Genomic DNA, 27,331 nt, shown 5'->3' with positions numbered 1-27,331 from the left:
GTTAAACAATAACTCTCTATTCCCCCCAGCCTGTAGTACCTACCCTTCTACTTTCTGTCTCTATGAATTTGACTCCTCTAAGTCACTCATGTAAGTGGAATCATTCAGTATTTGTCCTTTTGTAACTGGCTTATTTGACTTAGCATAATGTCTTCATGGTTCATCCATGTTGTAGCACGTGTCAGAATTTCCTTCCTTTTTTTTTTAATTTTTATTTTTTGTGGTACACGGGCCTATCACTGTTGTGGCCTCTCCCGTTGTGGAGCGCAGACTCAGCGGCCATGGCTCACGGGCATAGCTGCTCTGCGGCATGTGGGATCTTCCCGGACCGGGGCATGAACCCGTGTCCCCTGCATCAGCAGGCAGACTCTCAACCACTGCACCACCAGGGAAGCCCTTTCCTTCCTTTTTAAGGCTCAATAACGTTCCATTGTATGGATGGACCACAAATTGTTTATCCATTCATCCATGGATGGACATGTGGGTTGCTTCCAACTTTTGGCTATTGTGAATAATGCTACTATGAACACAGGTGTGTAAATATGGGAATTCAGGTTTCAACACAATCCTAGACAGCATTCCATGTAACCTTCATCACCTCCATAGGAGAGGTGGAAATGATCAGCCCAGAATGGGCCTGACCCCCCAGGTGGGGACACATAGCCAGGCACTGGGTCTATGATCTTACCACTGTGGGGAGTTTAGGGGGAGTGTTTAGAAACTGTACTTAGAGAAAGACAGTATATGTTTATTTTTTTATTTTTTATTTTGGCTACGTTGGGTTGTAGTTGTGGTATGCAGGATCTTGGTATCTTTTGTTGGGGTGCATGGGCTCTTTGTTGCATTGCGCAGGCTTCTCTCTAGTTGTGGCGTGCAGGTTTCTTTTCTCTCTCTAGTTGTGGTGTGTGGGCTCCAGAGTGCGTGGGCTCTGTAGTTGCAGCATGTGGGCTCTCTAGTTGAGGTGTGCGAGCTCAGTAGTTGTGGCACATGGGCTTAGTTGCCCCATGGCATGTGGGCTCTTAGCTCCCTGACCAGGGATCGAACCCACGTCCCCTGCATTGGAAGGCAGATTGTTTACCACTGGACCACGAGGGAGGTCCCGACAATATATGTTTTTGTTCCTGCAGCCCATCACAAGTGCTGTGCTGGAGTGCATGCAGGAAAATTTGGGTCCATAGGGTAGGTTCATCCTACCACAAGGGAGTTCTGGGTTGGGGGCTGACAGATCGGAATCAGTGTTTCTTCAATTTGATTTAATACTCCAATTGGAAATGGTATTGTGCATCATCCTCTGCTAGTCAACCACAATTGTTTCTTTTCTGTACAGTGTCTCAATCCTTTGTTCATTGTCTCTGGGGGCCTTTGTCTTCTCCTAGATTTTATAAGAGTTATGTGTGAATTTTGAATACTAGTTCCTCATCAGTTGTATGCCTTGAAGATATTTTCTCTCATTTTGGGACTCATCTCTAACCTTTTTTTCTTTTTCTTTTTTTCCCTCTAATTTGTAACATGCACACATGAAAATGTAAAACACATTGGTGAAAGTAAGCATATAGTCATATTTAGGATACACTAATGCTGTAATGTGTTGTGTTAACAACTTAACTCTAGAATAAAGGTTAAAGGACAGAAATGTTAAAAAATAGATATAGCTATAACAATTTGTTAATGGATACACAATATTAAAAAAAGTAAATTGTGACACCAAGAAAAAATATGTGGTGTGGGGAGTAAAGGGTAGAGCTTTTGTATGTGGATGAAGTTATGTTGTTATCAACTTAAAATAGACTGTTATATCTAAAAGATGTTTTATATAAGCTTTGTTGTAACCACAAAGCAAAACCTACAGTTGATTCACAAAAGATAAATAAAAAGGAATCTAAGCATACTACTATAAGATAGGAAGAAAGGAACAAGGAAACTACAAACAGTCAGAAAACAATTAAGATGGCATCAATAAGTCCTTACCTATCAATACAAACTTTAAATGTAAATAGATTAACTTCTCTAATCAAAAGTCATAGAGTGGCTGAATGAATATAAAAGAGACCCAACTATATGCTGCCTATAAGGCACTCACTTTAGATGTAAGGACACACACACACACAGACTGAAAGTGAAGGGGTCAGAAAAGATACTCCATGGAAACCAAATGAAAGCAGGTAGCTATACTTATATCAGATAAGATAAACTTTAAACCAAAATGGTAATGAGACAAAGATGGTCATTTTATAATGATAATGTGGTCAATTCATCAAGAATATATACAATCATAAATATATACACACCCAACATCAGAGCACCTAAATATATTAAGCAAATCCTAACAGATCTGAAGGGAGAAATGGACATTACCATAATTGTATAATAATAATAATAATAATAATAATGACAACAACACTTTCAACAATGGATAGATCATCCAGACAGAAAATTAACAAGGAAACATTGGATTTGAACCTTAGGACAAATGAACCTAATAGACATATACAGAACATTCTCACTTTTAAAATGTCTTTTTAGGATAGAAGCTTTAAATTTTAACACAGTTAACTTTTCTCAATTTTTTTTTAGGGTGCATGCTTTTCGTACCTTGCTTTAAAAATTCCCACCACTCTGAGGTCATGAAATTGCTGTCCTATGCCAGATTCTAAAACTTCTGCTGTTGTACTTTTCACACTTAGGTTTTAATCTACCTGGCATTGGTGTTGATGTGTGGTGTAAGGTGGAGGTTAACTTTAATATTTTCCTGTTTATGTAACCAGTGGTCCCAACCCTGCTCACCAAACAATCCATCTTTTCCCACTGACCCACAGTGTTCTTGGTCACCCCCACAGGTCTACCTATGTGGGTCTGTCTCTGGGTTTTTCATTCTGCTCCACATTTTCTAGTGTTCTATCTGTCCATCCCTGTACTAGTACCATGTTGTCTTAGTTACTGCATCTTGAGGTTAATTCTTAGAACTTATATGTCTCTATAGCAAGCCAAGACCTTGAGATAGCATATTGGCTATTTTTTTAAATTAATGTATAATTGACATACAACATTATATTAGTTTTTGCTGTACAATATACTGATTCAATATTTTTATATATTGTGAAATTATTACTACAACAATCTAGTTAACATCCATCACCATATATAGTTAAGAGTTTTTCTTGTAATGAGAACTTTCAAGATCTACCTCCTTAGCAACTTTTTTAAAGCAGATAATTCTATTTATTTATTTAAAAATTTTAAAATTAATGAATTAATGAATTAATGTTTGGCTGCATTGGGTCTTCTTTGCTGCATGTGGGCTTTCTCTAGTTGCAGTGAGTGGGGGCTACTCTTTGTTGCAGTGTGTGGGCTTCTCATTGCTGTGGCTTCTCTTGTTGCAGAGCACGGGCTCCAGGCATGTGGGCTCAGTAGTTGTGGCTTGTGGGCTCTAGAGCACAGGCTCAGTAGATGTGGCTCACTGGCTTAGTTGTTCTGTGGCATGTGGAATCTTCCCGGACCAGGGCTCGAACCCATGTCCCCTGCATTGGCAGGCAGATTCTTAACCACTGTGCCACCAGGGAAGTCCCTCCTTAGCAACTTTTAAATATGCAATACAGTATTATTAACTATAGTCACATGGTGTACATTATAGCCCCATGACTTATTTATTTTATAACTGGATGTTTGTACAATTTGACTCCCTTCACCTATTTCACTGCCCCCCCACACCTCTGGCAACTCCCAGTCTGTTCTCTGTATCTATGAGCTTTTTTTTAAAAAAATTAGATTCCACATATAAGTGAGATCATGCAGTATTTGTCTTTCTCTGCCTGACTTATCTCACTTAGCATAATGCTCTCAGGGTCTATCCATGTTGTTGCAAACAGTAAAATTTCTTTCTTTTTATGGCTGAATAATATTCCACTGTATATAAATACCACATTTTCTTTATCCATTCATCAGTTGATGGACACTTAGGTTGTTTCCATACCTTGGCTATTGTGAATAATGCTGCAGTGAACATGAGGGTGCATATATATATTTGAGTTAGAGTTTTCATTTTCTTTAGATAAATACCCAGAAGTGGAATTGCTGGATCATATGGTAGTTCTATTTTTAATTGTTTTGAGGAATCTCTATGCTGTTTTCCACAGCAATTGCACAAATTTACATTCTTACCAACAGCGCACAAGGATTCTCTTTTCACCACATCTTTGCCAATACTTGTTATTTCTTGTCTTTTTGATAATTGCCATTCTAACAGGTGAGAAGTGATATCTCACTGTAGTTTTGAATTGTATTTCACTAATGATTAATGATGTTGAGCATCTTTTCATGTGTTTTTTTTTTTTTGGTCGTCTGTCTGTCTTCTTTGGAAAAATGTCTATTTAGATCCTGTGATCACTTTTAAATTGGATTGTTTGTTTTTGCCATTGAATTGTATGAGTTCTTTATATATTTTGGATATTAACCCCTTATCAGATATATGCTTTACAAATATTTTCTCCCAATCAGCAGATTGCCTTTTCATTTTGTTGATGGTTTCCTTTGCTGTGCAGAAGCTTTTTAGTTCAATGTTGTCCCACTTGTCTATTCTTGCTTTTGTTGCCTTTGTTTTTGGTGTCAAATCCAAAAAATCATTGCTAAATCCAGTGTCAAGGAGCTTACTGCCTATGTCTTTTTTTTTTTTTTTTCTTTTTTTGCGGTATGCGGGCCTCTCACTGTTGTGGCCTCTCCCGTTGCGGAGCACAGGCTCCGGACGCGCAGGCCCAGCAGCCATGGCCCACGGGCCCAGCCGCTCCGCGGCATATGGGATCCTCCCAGATCGGGGCACGAACCCGTATCCCCTGCATCGGCAGGCGGACTCTCAACCACTGCGCCACCAGGGAGGCCCCTGCCTATGTCTTATTCTAAGAGTTTCAGGTCTTATATTTATGTCTTTAATCCATTTTGAGTAAATTTCTGCATATGGTGTAAGACAGTGGTCCAGTTTTATTCTTTTGCATGTCCAGTTTTCCTAACACCATTTACTAAAGAGACTGTCCTTTCCCCATGTATATTCTCAGCTTCTTTGTCAGAAATTAATTATTCCTGGGCTCTCTACACAGTTCCATTGATCTATGTGTCTGTTTTTATGACTTTATCCTACTGTTTTGATTACTATAGCTTTTACTATAGTTTGAAATCAGGGAGTGTGATGCCTCCAGCTTTGATCTTCTTTCTCAAAGATTGCTTTGGCTATTTGGTGTCTTTTGGGTTCCATATGAATTTTAGGACTGTTTGTTCTGTTTCTGTGAAAAACTCCATTGGATTTTAAAAAAAATAGGGATTGCATTGAATCTATAGATTGCTTTGGGTATGGATATTTTAATAATATTATTTTGTCCAACCCGTGAGCATGGACTATCTTTCCATTTATTTGTGTCTTCTTCAATTTTTTTTCATCAGTGTGTTATTGTTTTCAGTGTACAGATCTTTCACTTTGTTGGTTAAATTTATTTCCAGGTATTTTTTTCTTTTTGGTTCAATTGTACATGGAATTGTGTTCTTAATTTCTCTTTCAGATAGTTTGTTATTAGTATATAGAAATACAACACATTTCTGTATGTTAATTTTGCATCCTGCAACTTTACTAGCATCTTGGCTATTCTTTGATTATTTATGTGAATTTTAGAGTCAGATTGTTTACAATCTGTTCACACACACTTGTGCACACACACACACAATAGCATTTTGCTCAACATTGCATTAAATTTGTAGGTCAAGTTGGGGAAACTGCCATCTTAGTGTTATTGAATTTTCAAATCCATGAACATCATGTGTCTCTCCATTTGTTTAGGCCTACTTTGATGTCTTTCACAACAGTTGTATAATTTTCCTAAAGTTCTTATATATCTTTCGTTAAATTTATTCATGTGTTGTTAAAAATAATTTTGATAGTGTTGCAAATGTTATCCTTGTGAAACTGCATTTATGTAAATTTTTGTTCACAGATGTATAGAAATAAATTTGCAAATGAGTCTTTTCTGTAAGTGGTTTGGGGCTTTTTCTGTAGACAATCATATAATCTGAGGTGAACGAGAATTTTGTTTCTTTCTTGCAATCCCTACACCTCTACCTTTTTCCATGTCTTTCTATGATGGATTGAGTTGGGTAGAGATGTGGTACCACACCCGATTTTTTTATCTTAAGAGAGATGCCATTGTGATTTTACCACTTGGTCTGATTGTTGCTGAGATTTTTTGGTAGATGTCCCTTTTCAGGTTAAGATAGTTCTTATAACTGGAAGTCATAGTTTGCTAAGTTTTTTAAAAAATCATGACTGTTTGTTAAAGTTTATTGATTTTTGGAGGGATATGAATTGAAATGATGATTTTGTTTTCTAGGAATTTGTCCATAACATCTAAGTTTTCAAATTGTTGTAATAACATTGTTCATAATATTATACTGCTTTAAAAAATAATCTATAATAAGGTATAGTTGATATATAATAAACTGCATCCATTTAAAGTATACAATCCAATAAGTTTTGGAAAATATCCTATTTTTTTTTAAATTAATTTATTTTATTTTTGGCTGCATTAGGTCTTTGTTGCTGCACGAGGGCTTTCTCTACTTGCAGCGAGCAGGGACTACTCTTCATTGTGGTGCCCGGGCTTCTCATTGCGGTGGCTTCTCTTGTTGCGGAACACAGGCTCTAGGTGCACAGGTTTCAGGAGCTGTGGCTCGTGGGTTCTAGAGCTCAGGCTCAGTAGTTGTGGCGCACAGGCTTAGTTGCTCTGCGGCATGTGGGATTTTCCCGGACCAGGGCTTGAACCCATGTCCCCTGCATTGGCAGGCGGATTCTTAACCACTGTGCCACCAGGGAAGCCCGAAAATATCCTATTTTTTAAAAAAATCATGCTGTACATTAAAAAACATCTTATAACTGAACATTTGTACACTTTAACCAATATCTCCCCTTTTCCTCCATCCCCACAACGCCTACCAACCATCATTCTATTCTCTGTTACTATGAGCTCAACTTAAAAAAAATTTTTTTTAAGATTCCACATATAAGTGATACCATACAATATTTGTCTTTCTCTTTCTGACTTATTTCACGTATCATGATGCCCTCCAGCTTCATTCATTTTGTCACAAATGGCGAGATTTCCTTCTTTCTTTTTGGCTGAATAGTATTTCATTGTATATACATACCAAATTTATTTATCCATTCATCAGTCGGTAGACTCTTGGGTCATTTCCATGTCCTGGCTATTGTGAATAATGCTGCAATGAACATGGAGGTGCAGATATCTCTTTGAGATATCAATTTTGTTTCCTTTGGATAAATACCCAGTAGTCAAGTGCTGGATCATATGGTAGTTCTATTTTTAATTTTTGAGGGTCCACCCTACTGTTTTCTACAGTGCTGCACCAATTTACATTCTGATGAACAGTGCATAGGGGTTCCCTTTTCTCCACGTCCTCACCAATATTTGTTATCTCTTGTAGTTAGATGGTAGCCATTCTAACAGGTGTGAGGTGATATCTCGTGGTTTTGATTCATATTTTTGTGATGATTAGTGATGCTGAGCATCTTTTCATGTGCCTGTTGGCCATCGGTATGTCTTCTTTGGAAACATGTCTTCAAGTCCTTTGCCAGTTTTTAATCAGACTGTTTGTGGTTTTTTGCTATTGAGTTGTGAATTCATTATATATTTTGGATATTAACCCCTTATCAGATATATGGTTTATAAATATTTTCTCCCATTCTGTAGGTTGTCTTTTCAGTTTATTGATTGTTTCCTTTGCTATACAGCAGTTTCTAGTTTGATATAGTTTCTAGTCCCACTTGTTTGTTTTTGCTTTTGTTGTTTGTGCTTTAGTTGTCACTCAAAAAATCCTTCCTAAGACCAAGGAGAAATTTTCCTATGCTTTCTTCTAGGAGTTTTTTGGTTTCAGGTCTTACATTTATGCCTTTAATCCATTTTGTGGTAATTATTTTGTATGATGTAAGACAGTGGTTCATTTTCATTCTTTTGCATGTGGATGTCCAGTTTTCTCAACCACATTTATTGAAGAAACTGCCCTTTCTCTATTGTGTGTTTTTGATGCTCTTGTCAAAGATTAGTTGACTGCAGATGTGAGAGTTTACTTCTGGGCTCTTGATTCTGTTCCACTGGTCTATATGTCTTTTTTTTTTTTTTTAATGCCAGTACCATTGCTGTTTCAATTACTATAGCTTTGTAATATAGTTTGAATCTTCTTATCTTTTCAATCTGTGCAGTGTTTGTAATTCTACCATCGTTTCATTCCTAATATGGGCTATTTGTGCCATCTCCTTTTCTTGGTCAGTCTTGACAAAGGTTTGTCAAGGAAGCAACATGTAGTTTTATTTATCCTCTCTGGTTTCTCTTTACTCTTTATTCATTAATTTCTGTTCTTATCATTATTCTTTCATTCCTTATATGTTCTCTGTGTTGGTTTGATTATTCTTTTCCTAGCTTCTGAAATTAGATGATTAACTTTTAGATTTTGGCCTTTCTTTTCTTCTACTCTAAGTTGTTAAGGCTGTTTCTTTCTCAACAGTATCCCATTGGTTTGACAGGCCATGTTTTTGATACGTTTTAGTTCTAAATATTTAAAAGTTTCCACTGCAATTTTTTTTAGCCCTTGAGTTATTTAGAAATGATATCTAAATTAATGGAGTTTGTCTTTGTTTTGTTTTTGCTGAATTTTAACATTCTGGTCAGAGGACATCAACTATGTTATGCCTTTCCTTTGAAGTTTATGGCTGCCTGCTGAATTGAACCTTTTCAAATGACCTCTGAACTTTAGTTACTATTTTCCCACAAAGCCAATTTTGTTTGCTGGTAATATAGCTGCATCAATTTTCTTTTGGGTAATATGTGCCTTTTCTGTATTTTTCTGTTCTTTTTCTTTGAACTTTTTAATATCCTTATGTTTTAGGTGTGTTTCTAATGAAAAGCATTATTTAGATTTTTCTTGTTCTTATTCATCCCCCAAATCTTTTCTGTTTGGCCAGAATATGTACATGCATGTGTGCATGTATACACACACATACATATGTTAACTCTGGGTCTATTTCTCCCACTCGCACCACAGCCATTACTTTATGAACTGTGGGTCTTGACCTCTGTTGCTCAAAACCATTTTGTTCTTTCTTGTTTAGTGCTGTTGCTTTAGACTTATGTCCTGCACCAATCAGGGATTTCCTGGGAGCTTTTCAGCCTCAGAATTATTTTAACTCCTAAAAACTTTCCCACCGACCTTAAAGAGCTTTAGTTCCTGTGTGATAAATCTATTGATATCAAAACTGAGAAAATTTTAAATGTTTATTAATTCATTTAAAATAATAATAAGCCCATTATATGTTAATATAAATAACATATTTTTAATGGAAAAAAACCCTGTATTTTCTAAAACCAACAAAAAACAAAATGTAGAGACAAGAGTGGCATTTATTAGTGTGCAAATCTCTCTAATACCCAGCTTCATACAGGACAGCTGAATTCTCTGCTCTGGAGTCCTGCAGCCTTGGGACAATGCCACACTGGTGAGAGAGTGAGAGTGAAAGAGGCAACATGAAACTGTCTGTACTGCTAGGTGTCTTGAAAGGGCTTCAGGGACCCACAAGTTGGTGGGACCACACTATGAGAACCACGGCACTATAAAATTTCTACTCTGATAAGCTTTTTATATTTGAGCTCTGATTAAGACTTCATTGAAAGAAAGAACTCTGAAGGCAGGTTGAAAAGTGCAGGGTGAAGGGGAATGCCTGAACCCCAGGCCTAGCACTCACTACTGCAATGAGGCTACTTCTGCCATCAGCCCAGATGGACCAGCCTTGTGGCCTTCACCTTGGCCTTCCTGGTGACCCTCACCATAGCTATCAGTTGTCTTTCACCTTGATCTTCATCATAGCCCTCACCTTGGCCATCACTGTGGCCCTCACCTTAGCCCTCACCTTGGCCCTCATTGTGGCCCTCACCTTGGCCTGGCCATGGCTCTTACCCTACCCCTCACCCCAGCCCTGCTCAGGCTCGGCCTCCTGCACAGCACACTTGGGGTGCTGCTGCTTCTCCTGTTGTTACAGGTTTTCTTTGTTCTCATGAGCCAGGCTGCATGCTGTCCACACTGCTCAGAGTTAGGACACAAAACACCAACTTAGGCAGCTCTGGGTCTTCTCCCGGCTTTGGCCCTCCTAGCATCTCTTCCTGACTGAGTTCTCCAGGATTCTGCTGTTCAGGCCCCCCTTGTCACACTTGGCTCCCTCTGCCCAAGGCTGCATCTCCTGAAAGATCTCCCTTGTGGAGTTCCATGAGCAAAGCCCATTGGCTTTGTTTTCCTCTTTTAAAACTTACCTTGTTGTTATTTTTTAACTGTAAATGGAATGCGTGCCTGTTGAATACAAGTTAATGGCACAGAAGCACATAGAGTGAAAAGCCTGTGTCCTCCCTCCCACCCTCCCGAAAGTCTCCATACTTAGCCATCTGTGCTCACTTTCAGACAATTCTGTGCACTTACAGACATAGATTTATTTGTATGTTTGTGCCCACACACAGTGTTTTGTGTTGTAATTTTCCAAGCTTAAATGGACTTGTGTCCTCTATGTCCTGCAACTCACATTTCTGTACTGGGTACATGTGTTGTGAAGGCTAATTTCATGTGTCAACTTGAGTAGGCCACAGGGAGCCCAAACATTTGGCCCAACATGATTCTGGGAGTGCCTGTGAGGGTGTTTCTGGATGAGGTTAACCTTGAATTGGTGGACTGTATAAAGCAAATGGCCCTCCCCAGTGTGGGTGGGCCTCATCCAACCATTTGAAGGCCTGACTAGAACAAACAGGTGGAGGAAGAGGCAACTCTTCTTGTCTGACTATTTGCGCTGGACATCAGTCTTCTGTCCTTGGACTTGGACTGGAATATTGGCTCCCCTGGGTCTCCAGTTTGCCAACTCAGATGCATATATATGTGCGTATTGGTTTTGTCTCTCTAGAGAACCCTGATACTGGTGTCTTCCCATGTCAGTGGGTGAGGACCTCTTGCATTCTTTCTATGACTGCATCCTGCGTTCGCCAGGTATGTCCTGCAATTTATTTGATTCTCCCCCCTGGCAATTGAGTTTGCTGACAATACTTTGCTGCCATGTACCACCTTGACCATCCTTGTATCTGTACTGTAGCGCACATGTGTAAGAATTCCTGCAAATCACACATGTGGCAGGCATCCTTTCTGAAGTTTGTTTTTGGTATCTTCTTTTGGGCAGCCATCATGAATTTTATTTTATTGTTATTATTTTGGCCACGCTGCACGGCTTGCAGGATCTTAGTTCCCTGATCAGGGATTGAACCCAGGCCACTGCAGTGAAAGTGTGGAGTCCTAACCACTAGATTGCCAGGGAATTCCCCATGATTAATTTGAATGTAGTCAAAATAATTATTTTATAATAAAAATAAGCCTTTTAGGATGTCTGTTGTCTTATGTTTTGTTCAAGAAATTTTTGCATATATATGTTCTCAATTTTCTTCAAAAACTTTGTGGTTTTTTTTTTTTTTTTGGCTGTGCCACACGGCTTGCGGGATCTTAACACCCTGACCAGGGATCAAACCCAGGCCCCAGCAGTGAAAGCGCCAAGTCTTAACCACTGGACTGCCAAGGAATTCTCATGTGTTGGTTCTTTTTTTTGAGGGATGTACATTTTATTGTAAACCTTAAATTCTCTTCAGACGGAACACAATGTCTTCAGTCTAGGCTCTCATGTGGCTTACCAAGGAAGCTGATTTTTGGATTAGGGGCAAGGAGAGGGACAGCACAGAGGATGAGTGTTTAGTTTGCCAAAAGGACCTCCTCACGAGTGCTCCTCAGCCAGCTTATCAGCTTTTGCCACAGCTCCTTCAATGGGTTCCACCATATAGAAGTCCTGTTCTGGGAGATGGTCATATTCACCTGCCAAAATCTGCTGGAATCCTTTGATGGCCTTCTTCAGGGGTACCAGCTTCCCCATATGACTGGCAAAGACCTCAGCCACCTGGAATGGCTGAGACAAGAAACGCTGTATTTTCCATGCATGGGACACAGTTAACTTGTCTTCCTCAGAAAGTTCATCCATACCCAGGATGGCAATGATGTCCTGGAGGGATTTGTAGTCCTGTAGGATCTTTTGCACCCCACAGGCAACATCATAATGCTCATTGCCAACAATGGTGGGATCCATGATGTGAGAGGTGGAGTCCAGAGAATCCACAGCTAGATATCTGCCCAGTTCAGCAATAGCACGGGACAGCACAGTGGTAGTATCCAAATGGGCAAAGGTAGTGGCAGGGGCAGGGTCAGTCAAGTCATCAGCAGGCACGTAGATAGCCTGTACAGAGGGGATAGATCCCTTTTTGGTGGTGGTGATTCTTTCCTGCATGGTACCCATGTCAGTGGCCAGGGTAGGCTGATAACCCTCTGCAGAAGGAATTCTGCCCAATAAAGCAGACACCTCTGAGCCAGCCTGGGTGAAGCAAAAGATGTTATCAATAAGCAGCAATACATCTTGACCTTCTTGGTCTCTGAAGTATTCAGCTACAATCAGTCCAGTCAGAGCTACCCGGGCCTGAGCACCAGGCGGTTCCTTCATTTGACCATCCACCAGCGCGACCTTGCAGGTAGCATTTTTTAAGTCGATAACACCAGACTCAGTCATTTCATGGTATAAGTCATTGCCCTCATGGGCCCTCTTACCAACACCAGCAAACACAGAGCAACCACCATGGGCTTTTGCAACATTGTTGATTAACTCCATGATCAGTACTGTCTTGCCAACTCCAGCACCACCAAAGAGCCCGATTTTGCCACCCTGGGCACAGGGAGGTAGCAGATCCCCAACCCTGACACCAGTAGCGAGAACTTCCTGCTCAGCACTCATCCCCATGAATTCAGGAGCCTCAGCATGAACAGCAGCAAATTGTTTGGTTTCGATGGGACCTCTTTCATCAATAGGTTCTCCAGTGGTGTTCATGATTCTACACAAGGTCTCAGGGCCAACAAGAATTTTGACTGGTGCACCCGAATCCAGGACTTTCTGACCTCTAACCAAACCTTCTGTACCATCCATGGCAATGGTCCTTACCGTGTTCTCACCCAAATGCTGGGCCACCTCCAAAACCAGCCTGGTTTCCCTGCCTTGCACTTCTAGGACATTTAGGATGGGTGGCAGCCCCTCATCAAATTGGGCGTCCACCACTGCACCGATGACCGCCACGACACGCCCAGTGGCGGCTCCTGCCTTTGGCGATGGATAAGTTTGAGCAGCATAGTCTCTGGCAGGCTGGAGTGCTGCCGAAGCGGCCCACAGTAAGAGCTGGGCTTGGGGTAGCGGCGCTGAAGGGCTGAGTCCCCGGAAGCCCTCAGAGGCTGAAGCAGCGGCACACAACCCACAAGTCCCAATGTGGTGGAGCTGGGGTGGAGACTTTTAGTCAGGTTTTTGAATTCATTTCAGCTTGATTGTTTTTAATTGAAGTAAGATTCGTATAACATAAAGTTAGCCATTTTAAAGTATACAATTTAGAGGCATTTAGTACATTCACAATGTTGTACAACCATCAGCTTTATGTAGATTCAAAACATTTTCATCACCTCAAAAGGAAACTCTATACCCATTAAGCAGTCACTCCCCATTCTCCTCCCCCAGACCCTGGTAACCACTAATCTACTTTCTGTCTCTAGATTTGCCTGTTCTGAACATTTCATATGAAGGAATCATATAGTATATGGCCTTTTGTGTCTGCCTTCTCTAACTGAGCATAATGTTTTCAAAATTAATCCACATTATACATGTTTCAGTATTTTATTCCTTTTTACGACTGAATAATATTCAATTGTAAGGATAGAGCACATTTTGTTTATTCATTCATCAGTTAATCAGTTAATGGACATTTGGGTTTTTCCCACTTTTTGGCTGTCGTGAATAGTTGCTCTGAAAGTTTTTGTGTGGACATGCTTCAGTTTTCTTGAGTGCATACCTAGGAATGGAATTAAAGGGTCATATGGTAATTCCATGTTTAATCCACTTGAATTTTGTGTATGACACTATATTACTTTCCTAGGGCTGCTATAATAAATTACCACAAATTGGGTGGCTTTAAAACACCAGAAATTTATTCTCCTACCGAAGTACAAAATCAAAGTGTCAGTGGGTCAGTCTCCCTCCAGAGGCTCTAGGGAAGGATCCTTTCTGCCTCTTTCAGCTCCTGGTGCCCCAGGAGGTCTGGACTTGTGACTGTATCACTACAATCTCTGCCTTTGTCTTCACAAGGGCTTCTTCCTTTGTGTTCCTACATCATCTTCCCTCAGCTCATGTTTGCCCCTGTGTCTACATTTCCCCTTATAAGGATACTAGTTATTGCATTGGGGCCCATCCTAATGACTTCTTGATTTGATTGCATCTGCAAAGGCTCTACCTCTAAATAGCTCCCATGCACAGATTCTGGGGGTAAGGACTTTGACATATCTTTTTCTGGGGATACCATTCATCCCATGATAGGTGCAAAGTAGTGATCTCGCTTTCATTTTTTTCAGAGGAGAGCTGGTTGTCTAGAAAATTCTTCCCAGTCCTCTGTAGGGACATCTCAGTGTCTGAATGTGTGCAGGCCAGTTTCCAGGCTCTCTATTCTTCTCTTTTCTTCTATTCTATTCTTGAGCCACTGTCTTGTCTTGATTACTACAGCTTCCTGATTGAGCTCTCACATCCAAGAGTCAGTGGTTAGAAAAATAGGGTCTGTTTCTTGCTTGGACAGCTTTCTCTGTTCTTGTGACCCTTTTATATGTGCTATCCTTGGCTCTGGCCATTGAAAGTCCAACAGTGACCACATGGAGGCCCTGGAACAGCTTTGTGGTATGTCCTAGAAATGACTTTGTCCAGAGCATGTCCAGCACAGCCCTGGGCCGAGATGACAAGGATGTTGTATGAACTGATGCCCAGAATGTAATGCCCAGGAGAAAATAAGTTGGAGTCTTGAAGCTCTTTGGAGAGGCCAAAGATATGGGGGTTGAGCTGAAGAAACTGAGTGACTTTGTAGCAAAGCCATGGCTGTGAAAAGGTCCAGTTTCTAACCATGATAAAAGGGCAAGATTGCCAAGTTAAGTCACCCAGTTAATTGTGGCCCTTAATTTCTACTCTAGGAATTTGTGCAGCCCTAATATTAGCATTTGCAGGGAGGGAAGGCAGCTGTTGGGGGCAGGAGGCAGTTCCATGGTGACTCCCAGGCCCCATGGGCTCTAATTTTAAACCATGAGAGGGGGAGGGAGAGCTCACAACTGTACTGCTGACACCAGTACAAGGGCACCCAGAAGTTCATTTTCCTTGGACACGTCAAAAAGATCTTCCACAAGCCTTTTCAAAGGTTTGGCAAATACTTTTGGGACAAAAAAATGTTTTTCATATACATTCCCTGGCATTTATTTTAGTGGATACAGGATATATTATTAAAATCCTTGTGTTACTTTAAATTGTTTAAATTCTTTTTAAAAAAAATAAATTTATTTATTTATATTTATTTATTTATTGTCTGTGTTGGGTCTCTGTTGCTGTGCGTGGGCTTTCTGTAGTTGCAGCGAGCGGGGTCTACTCTTCGTTGCAGCGTGCGGGCTTCTCATTGCAGTGGCTTCTCTTGTTGCGGAGCATGGGCTTTAGGCACGTGGGTTTCAGTAGTTGTGGCTCGCGGGCTCTAGAGCACAGGCTTCGTAGTTGTGGTGTGTGGGCTTAGTTGCTCCTCAGCATGTGGGATCTTCCTGGACCAGGTCTTGAACCCCTGTCCCCTGCGTTGGCACGTGGATTTAACCACTGCGCCACCAGGGAAGTCCCTAAATTGTTTAAATTCTTATATCAGTGTTGCTTCCTGAAACTCTCAAATTACAGGATCATTTTTGGACTTTCACCCAAGTTAGTCATCACAACTGAATTCCTCTTGAACACTGTGAAAACACCTCCAGGACTGACGAGAGAATTTCTAGAATTTAACCAATAGCATTACAATTCCCCCAGCAGGTGGCCTAAAGTGTTGCCCAGGATTTGAAATCAATTTTAATGATAGTTACTAATTTGAATAATAGTAACATAATTTCAAGCATGTTGTATTTACTTTAATGTTCTGACCTGGCATTTTTTAAGATCCTGTTTTGTTTGATACGCTGTTTTGGCGGCAGAGAATGATTTACCCAGGAAGTCCGTTCTTTGCTACCAATCTCCACTGCCTTGTAGCAGTCACGGTTTCTGATGAGAAATAAGCTGTTAATCATATTGGGCTTCTCTTGTGTGTGGTGAGTTGTTTTTATTGTGCATATATTAGTGCACTTAATGGTGTCCCACATTTCTCTAAGATTGTCTACTTTTCTTCATCTTGCATGATCTCAATCAGTCCCTATCTTCAGGTTCATGGATTCTTTCTTCTGTCATTGACATCTACCATTGGACCCCTCTAGTGTGTGTTTCATTTTATAATTTCTATCTTTTTACTGCTGTTCTCTATTTAATGAGACATCATCATGAAACCTTCCTTTACTTCTTTCAGCATGGCTTCCTTAAGTTCTTTGAATAGTTATGATAGCTGCTGTGAAACTTTGTTTGTTAAGTACAACATCTGGTCCCTCTCACAGTTTCTGTTGTCTGTTGCTTTTCCCTGCGTATGGGTCACTTTGCTGTTCTTTGCATATCTCATAATTTTTTCGTTGAAAGCCAGATATTTTAGGTAATATATTTTGGTAACTATGGATACTGATTCCCCTACTTTTTCTCTGGGCTTGTTTTTGCAGCTGTTTGCCTATTTATTTGCTTAGTGATACAGCAGTGTGAAGCCTTTGGTGTCACTCCTCAGAGGGTGCAATTTAAGCATAAGCAAAGTCGCCCTGGGATGCAGGGGTTTTCAGAGGGCTCTCTGACCATCTCTTTCCTGATCCCTCCAGTAAGCTGTTTCCGTTGATATCACACCCAGCTGTTGGGCTCCACTAATCGCTGGCTGACTGGTCTGCTGTTTTCAACAATGCCCGTAAACTGCTGCACAGTCTTCTGGCTAGTGTTCAGTTTTTGTTTTTTTTTTGTTTTTTTTTTTTGTATAACAAAATGCCCTTTTATTTTTATTTTATTTTTTTTGAGAGTCAGAGATAATACATTTATTTTTTTTTCTATTTTTTTTATTAGTTTCTGCTTTATAACAAAGTGAATCAGTCATACATATACATCTGTTCCCACATCCCCTCCCTCATGCATCTCCCTCCCTCCCACCCTCCCCATCCCTCCCCTCCAGGCGGTCACAAAGCACCGAGCTGATCTCCCTGTGCTCTGCGGCTGCTTCCCACTATCTATCTACCCTACGTTTGGTAGTGTATATATGTCCATGCCTCTCTTTCGCTTTGTCACAGCTTGCCCTTCCCCCTCCCCATATCCTCAAGTCCATTCTCAAGTAGGTCTGTGTTCAGTTTTAAGGCCAGTCTCTGAGGTTTGTTCTTACCCCAGGAGGTTCTTCTTAGCTATCTCTTTCCATGGTTCTCTCTGGTGAACTGGCTTGGTTTAGCTTTTTTCTCTTAATTAAGAGGAGCTACTGTTTTCAAGAGCACCCTGAGGCTTGAACATTCCTGAACTCTCTTTCAAATGAGGTCAGTTCCTTTGTGGAAAGCTTTGGAGCCCTCTGTGAACTGCCTTTCCTCTGGGAAGAATCTCTGAGCCAATGCTCTTGTCAGCGGCAGCCTCTGGTCTTATTGATTTGCTTCTCCTGGTGTGGAACCTCTGCTCTATGAGTGATTTGGGGTAGGGATAATCAGGACCCCCATAATGTTCAGTCTACCATGCCTCCATTCAGTGAGTAGGCACTGCATAGAGAAAGGGTGCCCCCAAACTCTCAGCCACACTCACCAGGAATTTAGCTGCTTCAACTTTGGAGCTGGAGGGAATGAGAAATGCTGATGGCCTGCCCCCTTGGTAAGACGCCATACCCCCTGATCAGGAGCTGAAGGGAGAGGGACCCCCATCTTCTTGGCCATACCCACCCCAGGTGGAGTTCTATCAAGCAGAACTGGGGGGCGTTTGGGTAAATCACCTCAGACTCTTATCATTCTTACCAAGTTTTAGTAGATTTTCTTGAATCAACATCTCTTCTTTTGCTGTGTGCACTGAGGACAATTTTCTGAGATTATAATTTTATTATTATTATTAGTGTTCACCAGTTATACGTGTTTTGCTGTGGAGTGGGTCTGCAGAGCTTGTCATGCTGCTATCCGAGAAGTGGACCATCTCAACCTTGTTTCTGAACTAAGGCTGATGCCTGTGGTTCTCAAACCTGAAGGTGTTGGAAGAGGCTTAAAACCCCAGCCACCTGACGATTGGATTGTTTTGCATTGATGTGAATATCATGGGGTAAGAAATGAGAGATGACAAAGGAGCCTTCTCTCTATGAAACCCCACAAGGCTTTGTAGACTTGTTTTGGAGAAATACCAGCCTCATTCCAACATTGGATGGACATTCAACATAGCTGTGGATGCCGATGCACCTCCCAGCATTATTTGCAAAAATATGTGATGGTTCTTTAGTCTTGGTTACAAAATCTTTTAAAGGGCACAAGAAGAATTCTTCCAGAGACATGAGGTCCTAGGGAGAGGTAGAGCCTTTTCGCACTAGGTAATTTCTGCAGGTGACTAATATTTTGCAAGCAAAAAACCATTTCAAATGTTCAACATTTACAATATTCCATTGTATGAAGCATTTTATCAGATGTTAACAGAATCAAAGCTTGAAATACTAACTTGAATTTTTAAATGGATATAAAGGATGGCTGTGGGTGTGCAAGTAACATGATCAATACGTGTAACTTTATGGTATTATTTTTTCACATGTGTTAAATAAGTGTATCCTCAGTAAAGTTTTCTTGTTACTATTACAATGCCCCTTAAGATTTTAGAAGTAGATGGATCCAGGGGTGTTTTCCAACAACTACAACCCATTCTCCCATTCTCAGTGGATACGAGCTGGGTGTCCAACAATTTGACTCAATTCTGACACTAACTACCTGGAGATAGCATCAGACCCCACAAGGGCTCAGTCCCACAAGGCCACCCCTCTTTTCAGATGCCAATCGCAAGTCCAGAGCCACCCACACTTCTGACCTACTGGCTATACATCAGGGTTCCCACAAACCCCTTCTCAGGTTCAGTCATTTGCTAGAATGGTTCACAGAACTCAGGAAACACTTATGTATTTTTACAGGTTTATTATATAATAAAGGAGATCAAAGGAGGCGTGATCAATTATTAACTCCATTTCCAGCCTCTCTTTCTTCTCTAGAGAATGGGGGTGGAGTGGGGTTGAAGATTTCAAGCTTCTAATCAGAGCTTGATTTTTCTGGTGACCAGCCTCCATCCAGGAACCATCCAGGAGCCCACCAAGAGTCACCTCATTAGAACAAAAGACAGTCTTATCACCTGGGAAATTCCAAGGGCTATAGGAGCTCAGTGTCAGGATCCAGGGACAAAGACCAGATATATATGTCGCATTATGCCACAGACCCTGAACTGTTTTAGCTACCCAGCTGCCCAGTACCTGACCGTGAACTCTCTGATGAGGCTTGGTGGTGTGCAGACTTGGTTCTCAGTAAGATTCAGCAATTGCCTCTGAGTCTACCAAATTAAAGTTGTTTAATCCATTAAAAATCTTTTAATGAAATTCTTTGTCATGAGGATGTGAAAACTACAATTTTGAGCATGCAGGTGTCGCCTTTCCAATAACTGCTTCTGTAGTTGGTGTCTTATTTTGGGTTGCTATAGCCAAATACCATAGCCTGGGTGGCTTATAAACAACAGACATATATTCCTCACAGTTCTGGAGGCTGGAAGTCTGAGATCAAAGTCCTGGCAGTTTTGGTGTCTCGTGAGAGCTTGCTTCCTGGTTTATAGGCGGTCAACCTCTTACTATGTCCTCCTGTGGTGGAAGGGGCAAGGGAGCTCTCTGGGGTCTCTTTCATAAGGACACTAATCGCATTCCTGAGGGCTCCACCCTCATAACCTAATCACCTCCCCAAAGCCTCACCTCCTAATATCAACACACTGGGGGTTAGATTTCAGCATATGAATTTTGGGGGGACACAAATATTTAGTCTGTGGCAGCTGGTTTATCTCCCAGTGTCATGCTGTGCTGCCCCTAATTGATGGAACAACATTTAGTCTAAAACCAGCCCCCTCTGAGAGTCCATTAGGTCTGCACTGTGGGCTCAGAGCCCTCTCAGATTCCTTCTGGAATAAAAGGATCTCTAAATTTGTTCCTGCCTGGGTTGCCAATGAAGAAAGGCACTAAATTGCTCGTCCCAAACACACACCTGTTTGAATGGGAGTGGGCACAGCTGACTCCCTATGGGAGGGACAGCCTTTGGGGTGAGACTGAAGGTCAGGCCCCCCTGCAGGTGAAGGCCCCTTTGTCCACTCATGAGGCCACCAGACTATCTTAGGAGGGAGGCTGAGGCTGTGACTTTGCTTTCTTTGGGTTTGGCTCAGATAGGATTTTGAAATTAAGCCAACACTTTTCCTGCACACTTGTGATATGCTAGAGATAAACATATAAGACTGCATTCAGAAAATATGCATGATTTTAAAAGGCCTTTGCCAATGTCTTCAGCTAAGACAGTATATAACTGGTGTTGAGAGATGTGTGTTAATTGCCTTGGTGGGGCAAAAGAGCTTATAGCCTAAACCTGAGAAGCAGGTACAAAATCAAGGTGCACTTCCTTAAGGAGGGTCTGTCCTGGGGCATAAGGGTCCCCAGCGCCTCTGCCTTCGAGTGTCTGTTCCACATCTGTCCCTGTCTTTCATTTCATATAAAAACTTTGCAGAATTCTGACCACAGAATAACCCCTGCATTGTGTCATTTTTCTTCTAAACCTCGGCCAGAAGTACCCAGATGTAGACCGGATGTAAGCATTTGAATGATGTGGCCTCTGTTTTGCCTGATGGGCATGGAGCCTTCATTGTTACAAACACCTACAATTCAATCTTACAGTGACAGAAGTGAGCTTGTATTTCATTTGGTAATTTTCCAAACAATTTACTTTGTTTGAGAAAGTAGAATTTCCTTTAGATTTCTTAATTCTGGCATTAATCAGCCTAAGTTTGTAATGATGATTTTTTTAAAAAAATTGGTGTCCAAAAATAAAAATGAGGAGGCTCCAAACTTCGGTCTTGAAATGGAAACAAAAAGGATAACCCAGTTTTGAACTATGTTTAGGAGAATGAGAGGATTGGAATCAGAGATCTTTTCCACCGTAATAACATTTTATTGTTGTTGTATGAACGTTACAAAGTAGTCTGATGTGTATCACTACAGAGAGGAGCAGACCAGGGCAACATACAGAAAAAGACAGAGATCTTCTTATCTTTATGGTGCAGTTTAGCACACATTAAAACATTGTGAATAAGGTTCTCATTTCAACAACTGAATTAGGTTGTTTACATAAGGGAAATGATTTTAGTTTTTGAAGTATCTATTGTCGATACTTTACTATATGTCTATCAAGCCTTTACTATCAATCTATCGTGTCTGGTGTCTATTGTCAGTACTTTACTGGGGGCGGAATCAACTTTATTTGCTCCAAATAGATTTTATTTTGATCCTGAAATATTACTGGAGAAAGTTTACTTTGAAGTGGGATATCTGTATTAAAGCTAGTTGAAATGAAGGCTGGTGTTTCCATTAAAACATTGCAGCGTCACTTTACAGAAAGCTTTATTTAGAATCTGCATTTCCCACCCCCTGGGACAGCTGGACTCTGTCTCTTACGTGGTCTTGGTGGAGTGTCTACTCTGCTTCACTCTTGGGTCACCTTTGTTGGGGGGCTGTCAGGAAGGGGTGGGTGAGGAGACCCGCACCCAGGGAGCTCCCACAGCCACTCAGTTTCCTGGAACTCATTTTTGTCTTTCACTTCTTTTTTTTTTGCCACACTGCACAGCATGTGGGGTCTTAGTTCCCCGACCAGGGATCGAGCCCTGCCCCCTGCTGTGGAAGTGCAGAGTCTTAACCACTAGACTGCCAGGGAAGCCCTGTCTTTCACTTCTTTGTCTTGCTTGGTGTCCAGTTTTAAATAATATACAAGTACGTCAAGTTAAAACTCCCCCACTTCTAGTGATAAACACAGTTATCAATTTTCCAAGAGTTTTCTGGATGTTTTTCTCAGTCCTTTTGTGGTTTCTGAACTTGGAACGTGGGTGATGGTGGGCTCCGTTCCTGCCCTGGGCACGTATTTACTCCCTGGTGATTCTCGAGGCTTCTCCACTAAAAGCCAGTCTTACCTACACCGACCATGATGTCAAGCATGATTCATTTTATTGTTTTCTTTGCTGTCAGTTCTCCTAACATCTTGGAAAGCTATCAAATCACTGAGACAAACTTTTGTGACTGTTGCTGAGGAAATCACGTGCTTCACCTTCCAAATAACTGTGGTCTCTTGTGTAGCATTTTCTTGAAACCAAGTTTGGGCCTCACCATTTCTTGCACTGCACACGGTGCAATTTTGCGATAACCTCCTTTCAATGGCACTTGTCTTGTCTCTTGGGTTTTGTAGCCGCCTTGCCATGGGCCTGGCCCCTGGGCAGTTGGGGTCCTTGGACTGGAGAAAGCAGTACCTTATCTTGGGGCTCACTGTGGTCCTGGCAGGGACACTAAGCTCAGGCCTGGAGGTGACTGGCACACATCCTGGAACGAGGTCCCCAGGTGGGGACCAGGACAATTCCAGCCTTGGCATGGGGTGTGCACTCAGATCCAAAAGGTGACAGTCCACCATGTGGATGGGAAGACAAATGGGGTGCTGATAAGCCTCTCACCCCTTTGGTCTCTCTCCTCTGGATGTGAGTGCCCCTGGAGCTCTGGCCTTGCCTCTCACAGTGCCAGCTCTCCTTGTCCCCGGGGGCCCACGACGCCTTCTCCCAGAGGCCTGTCCAGCCCAGTATGCCCAGAGCCAGCTCCCTCTTATTGCTGCCCCCCACTTCCACCTGATGAGCGAGGCTATCACCTGTGCAGAGCCAGGCCTGGTCGCTAGCCTCTCCTGCTGCCGGTCTGCATAGCTGGTGGTCACCAGTCAGCCCAGGATATCCCTTGGGTTCCTCTCTTCCTCCTGGCCCCTCAACCCCGGGCCCCTTTCTAGTCCTGCCATGGGGAGGACATCCTGGAGCTGTTTCCGGGGTCTGCACTTCTGAGCTCAGGGTCCCAAAGGTCCTGTGGACAGACGAAGGCCCCAGGAGGTCTCTGCAGGTCCTGCGATCCTCACCTAGGCTGTCCTGCCTGGCAGGGCCTCCCTCCCTTGTGTTTCTGGCACATTCTTCTCCCCTGCTTAGCTCTGGTCTCAGCTCCTCTCTGACCCTCCACCTGCCCCTCCTCCCCCTCCCTCAGCTTCCAGCTGCACGTTTAGCCTCTTGTGGCCAAAGGGAGGTGGTGGGCACACCAGGAACCAACAGAGGCTCGGGGAAATGCGAGCTCTTGACTTTGGATTGGTTTTTTTTTCATTTGATTACTTAATTTATTTACTGACATTATGTTTTTTAGAGTTAGCCCTGTGGATACAATTCCAGTTCATTTTTTAAACTGATGTGTAGCACACATTGCCCAATGACACAATCATTTCTTTATCCATTATAATATAGGTGGGCATTAAGTTCTTTCCAAAGTTTCTCCACTAAAAGCAACAGTTTGATTTAAATACCCTTATCTACCTACATACGTGCAGAATTTTCACCTGGTCATCTCTCTTCAAACTTTTTGCTTTTGCACCCGCCTCCAGCCCCCCGCCAAGGAATTTTTAACCATTTACACATTTTTTCAAAACCAAACTCCAGACTTTATTTGGATTTCACCAGCTTTCCCATTAATGTCCCCCCCCCCTTTTTTCTTGGCGGTACGCGGGCCTCTCACTGTTGTGGCCTCTCCCCTTGCGGAGCACAAGCTCCAGACGCGCAGGCTCAGCGGCCATGGCTCACGGGCCCAGCCGCTCCGCGGCATGTGGGATCTTCCTGGACTGGGGCACGAACCCATGTTCCCTGCATCGGCAGGTGGACTCTCAACCACTGCGCCACCAGGGAAGCCCTAATGTCCCCTTTTTGTTCCAGGATGTTATGCAGGCTGTGGTGATACATTGAGTTGTTACATCTCCCTGGTCTTACAGGCTGTTTGTCAGCTATTCTCAGGAAAAACTTGGTTAAGCACTGTCATTTGTATAAACATAATCAAAGCATTCTAACTTCTCTGAACCTCAGGTCTCTCTGCAGTAAAATTTTAAAAAAACACCATTTTGGGGAAGATCCAATAAACTTTTGATATGAAACACTGCCAAGTGTTATTGTGTGTTTGTTTTCCATATGGGAGTTTGCATTTCCTTCCTCTGTGTTATTCACAAGCTGGTCAAGCATTTAAAACATTCAGAAGGGAAATAAAACCCTCTTTCCCCCCAGAATATACAACTTCATCTTCACAATTGCACTGGAACAACAGACTTTTGACATGATCACACAGGACTTGTACATGATAACATTTGAGACACCCTGGGGGACCCACTTGGTTTTGCATTTACTCTACTCATGGGAATGTTAGCACAAGGGTCTCAGGCCAGGTAGAGAAGATAGATAGGGCCCAGGACCCTTGAAGCCTGTGATCCCCCAGATTGACAGGTGGGTGACTCATAGTCCAAGATGACCTGGTGGGTGATGTTATCCACTCTCCCTGCCAAGGATGATGAGGGTGGACAGTGCAGTTTCCATGGGGTGCAGCAAGTATGTGGATTGTTGAAAAATACATCAGTTGGGCACTAGGCACCTCCTTTGCAGAGATGGAGAACACCCAGGAGAGCTGACATCTTTCAAGTGCACAGTGATGTGTAGGTCCATTGGCTGTAGCTGGTGACCAGGGATCTGTCTGCAAGCAGAGTGGAGTCGGGCTGGTCCTAAGAGCAGCTGAGGCATGGAGGTGGACCACAGGACAGGGAGGGTGATGGAGGGGATGATGAATGGGGTTGGATGAAGTCATGGGGTTGGCCCCCATGGTGGGATTATTGCCCTTATGAGAAGAGGAAGAGACGTCAGAGCTCACTCTCTCCACCAAGTTGGGGCACAGAGAGAATGTGCCATCTGTTTACCAGAAAGAAAGTCTGTTAGCTGACATGGAACCTGCCAATACCATCATGTCGAACTGGCAGCCCCTAGAACTCTAAAATAAATGTCTGTGTTTAAGTCCCCCCGTCTGTGGTCTTTGTTTTGGTGGCCCGAGCTGACTGAGGCTTCAGGTAGTCTGTGCTCAGAGCCTGGGTTTTCCCACTGGATACAGGCCTGGGTGTAGAGGGCATAGACGGGGTGAGGACGTGGCTCAGCCCCCAGGCTGCGGGCACCGGGCAGGAACATAATGCCCTGGTGCTTGCTCAGGAGTGGGGGGTGATGTTGTGCAGAGAGCAGCTCCCCCACCGCCTAACCCTGGTGGGTCAGCCACTTCCCAAGAGAGGCCCCAGGACTCCTACCAGATGGCCTTCTCTGGCTCCCCATTAGGCCCCTGCTAAGTGAAGCCCCCCTCCTCTCCTTGGTGGGCCCAGCATCCCATTCACCCTTGTCCCAGCGCTGGAGTCATGGGGATGGGGGGGCAGCCATCCTGGGGCGTGAAGCATCATGTGTCACCCACACCACCTGCCCCTGTCCTGCCTGCCCACCCCTTGGGGCTGGGTCCCTAGTCCCTGGGAAGTGAAGGTCTCAGGATGGGGTGTCAGGGACCCGCACTCCCATGTAAAGATGCCATGGACACCCCGCCAGGCCAGGTGCTGCCTGGAGTGACCAGGGATAAAGAACCCACCCGGGTCGCGTGTGTGGTTAGGGTAGAGGGGCGCCGACCCTTGGGCACCTGTGCTGGGCTCCTAGCTGCTTGCCCCTACCAAGAGGCTGCAGGACTCTCAGGTGACTGGTCATCTCGGGGTGGTTCTGTTCCCCTCTGGGGGATGGTCCTGGGTGCTCCTGGGGGTGGTAATGGATCCCCCATTCTCCTTCCCTCCCTGCACTCCAGGATGCTGGTCTGAGCAGGGGTCCTCACGAGTTGGGGCTCCTGCCCCACCCGCACCATTACCGGAACACACAGGCCTCCTCCTCCCCCAGCCGCCCCGAGCCTCTGCCCTTTGCCTCCCTGGGGCCAGGGGTGAAACCAAATCTGGGGCAGTGACACCCAGGCTATTTTGGAGCTGGGCTGGGCGGGCTGGCGGTGGTGGGGGCGGGGTGGGGGCGGGCCCAGGCTCCTTCAGCTGATAGCACCCGCCTGTCCCTCCGTCCCTGTCCAGTTTGAGGACCGGCAGGAGAGCGGGCTGCTGGGTGGGAGCTTTGTCGGTCCTGGGCCCTCAGAGGGAGGTGAGACCCAGCAGCCCCTGCCCCAGCATCTGAGCGCCTTGCCTGGGTGCTGCCCAGTGCCCCTGGTAGAGACAGGTGAGGAGGCAGAGAGCAGGCGGGGTGGGGGGCCATCCAGTGCCCCTGAGGATGGCTCTGCTGAAGGTCACGGCTCTGGGGTTTGGAGGGACCTGGGGTAGGGTTTCAGCCAGGCGGTGCTGCTCCTGGGGTTGGGGCCATGGATTCCAGCCCCTGCCCCATTGGTGAGCTGAGCCAGACCCTCATGTGGGGAGGGAGCAGCTGGGGGAGGAGGGGGGCGTCAGAAGCACCCACCTCCTCCTTTGCCCAGTGCCCTGAGGGTCTGGCTGGCCCTGCCCCCAGCTCTGTTGAGATGGATGCCCGCTGACAGCTGGGGCTATTTTGGGCCTGTTGGCTCAGCGGAGGGGACAGCCAGAGGGCCAGTGACACCTGACTCCAGGAAAGAATTTCCCCTGGAGTTCAGGAAGCTGGAAGGCCCAGGGGTCTCAGGAGAAGGCACAGACTATGAGAGCTTCCCTTTGAAATCTTTTCTGGAAGGGTGTGGGGGCCACAGGGTTGGGGGCAAGCTCGGGGGACAGGGCTTCTGGGAGGGGGCCGCCCAAGGTTCTGCTATGTGGCTGTGAGCCACTTCCCACTCTGGACTCATCTGGAAAATGGCCCAAGACCCACAAGGACCCCAAGTTCTGGCAAAGCAAGGGTGGAGGGGCTGTGGGTGTGGCATGGGTCAGCCACAAGGCTCCCGGGCAGGCTTGCAAAGGGGGGAGGGTCTTGGCTTCAGAGTGAAGATCCTGCCAGTGCCAAGCTGGGGCCTCCACGGGGCTAAGGAGACCCTAAAGGGCTAAGGGAACTGCCTTCCCAGGGGGACATCTGTGAGAGAAAGGGGCTTCCTTGAGAAGCTGGGGTTGAGGTCCTGGCCCAGCCTCTTCTCCTGAAACTCCTGTTCTTCCC

At 43.8% G+C, this 27,331-nt stretch overlaps 1 protein-coding gene across 1 annotated transcript; it reads right to left on the bottom strand.

Moving 5' to 3' along the window:
• Window positions 1-11,836: 11,836 nt before the first annotated feature.
• Window positions 11,837-25,387, bottom strand: LOC132487018 (ATP synthase subunit beta, mitochondrial-like). The gene is made up of 3 exons (XM_060094576.1): window positions 25,312-25,387; window positions 22,826-23,013; window positions 11,837-13,429 (listed from the first exon to the last, which is right to left on the bottom strand). The coding sequence occupies exons 1-3, from the start codon at window positions 25,385-25,387 to the stop codon at window positions 11,837-11,839; spliced, it is 1,857 nt and encodes a 618-aa protein (XP_059950559.1).
• Window positions 25,388-27,331: the final 1,944 nt, after the last annotated feature.

This window comes from Mesoplodon densirostris, chromosome 3 (genome assembly GCF_025265405.1).
Source record: "Mesoplodon densirostris isolate mMesDen1 chromosome 3, mMesDen1 primary haplotype, whole genome shotgun sequence".
Lineage (NCBI taxonomy): Eukaryota > Metazoa > Chordata > Mammalia > Artiodactyla > Ziphiidae > Mesoplodon > Mesoplodon densirostris.
Note: the sequence above shows the minus strand (reverse complement) of the source record. Positions and strands in the feature narration are given on the sequence as shown.

Bases quoted from the DNA above. Each gene is read 5' to 3' on its own strand.
- LOC132487018 (XM_060094576.1), bottom strand. From the start codon at position 25,387: ATGTTCCTGCCCGGTGCCCGCAGCCTGGGGGCTGAGCCACGTCCTCAC. The intron at 23,014-25,311 runs GTATCCAGTGGG...GGCTCTGCACAG, and splicing joins TGCCCTCTACACCCAGGCCT to GTGATAGCCTCGCTCATCAG. The intron at 13,430-22,825 runs GTGAGAGGCTTA...TCTCCACCCCAG, and splicing joins AGAGGAGAGAGACCAAAGGG to CTCCACCACATTGGGACTTG.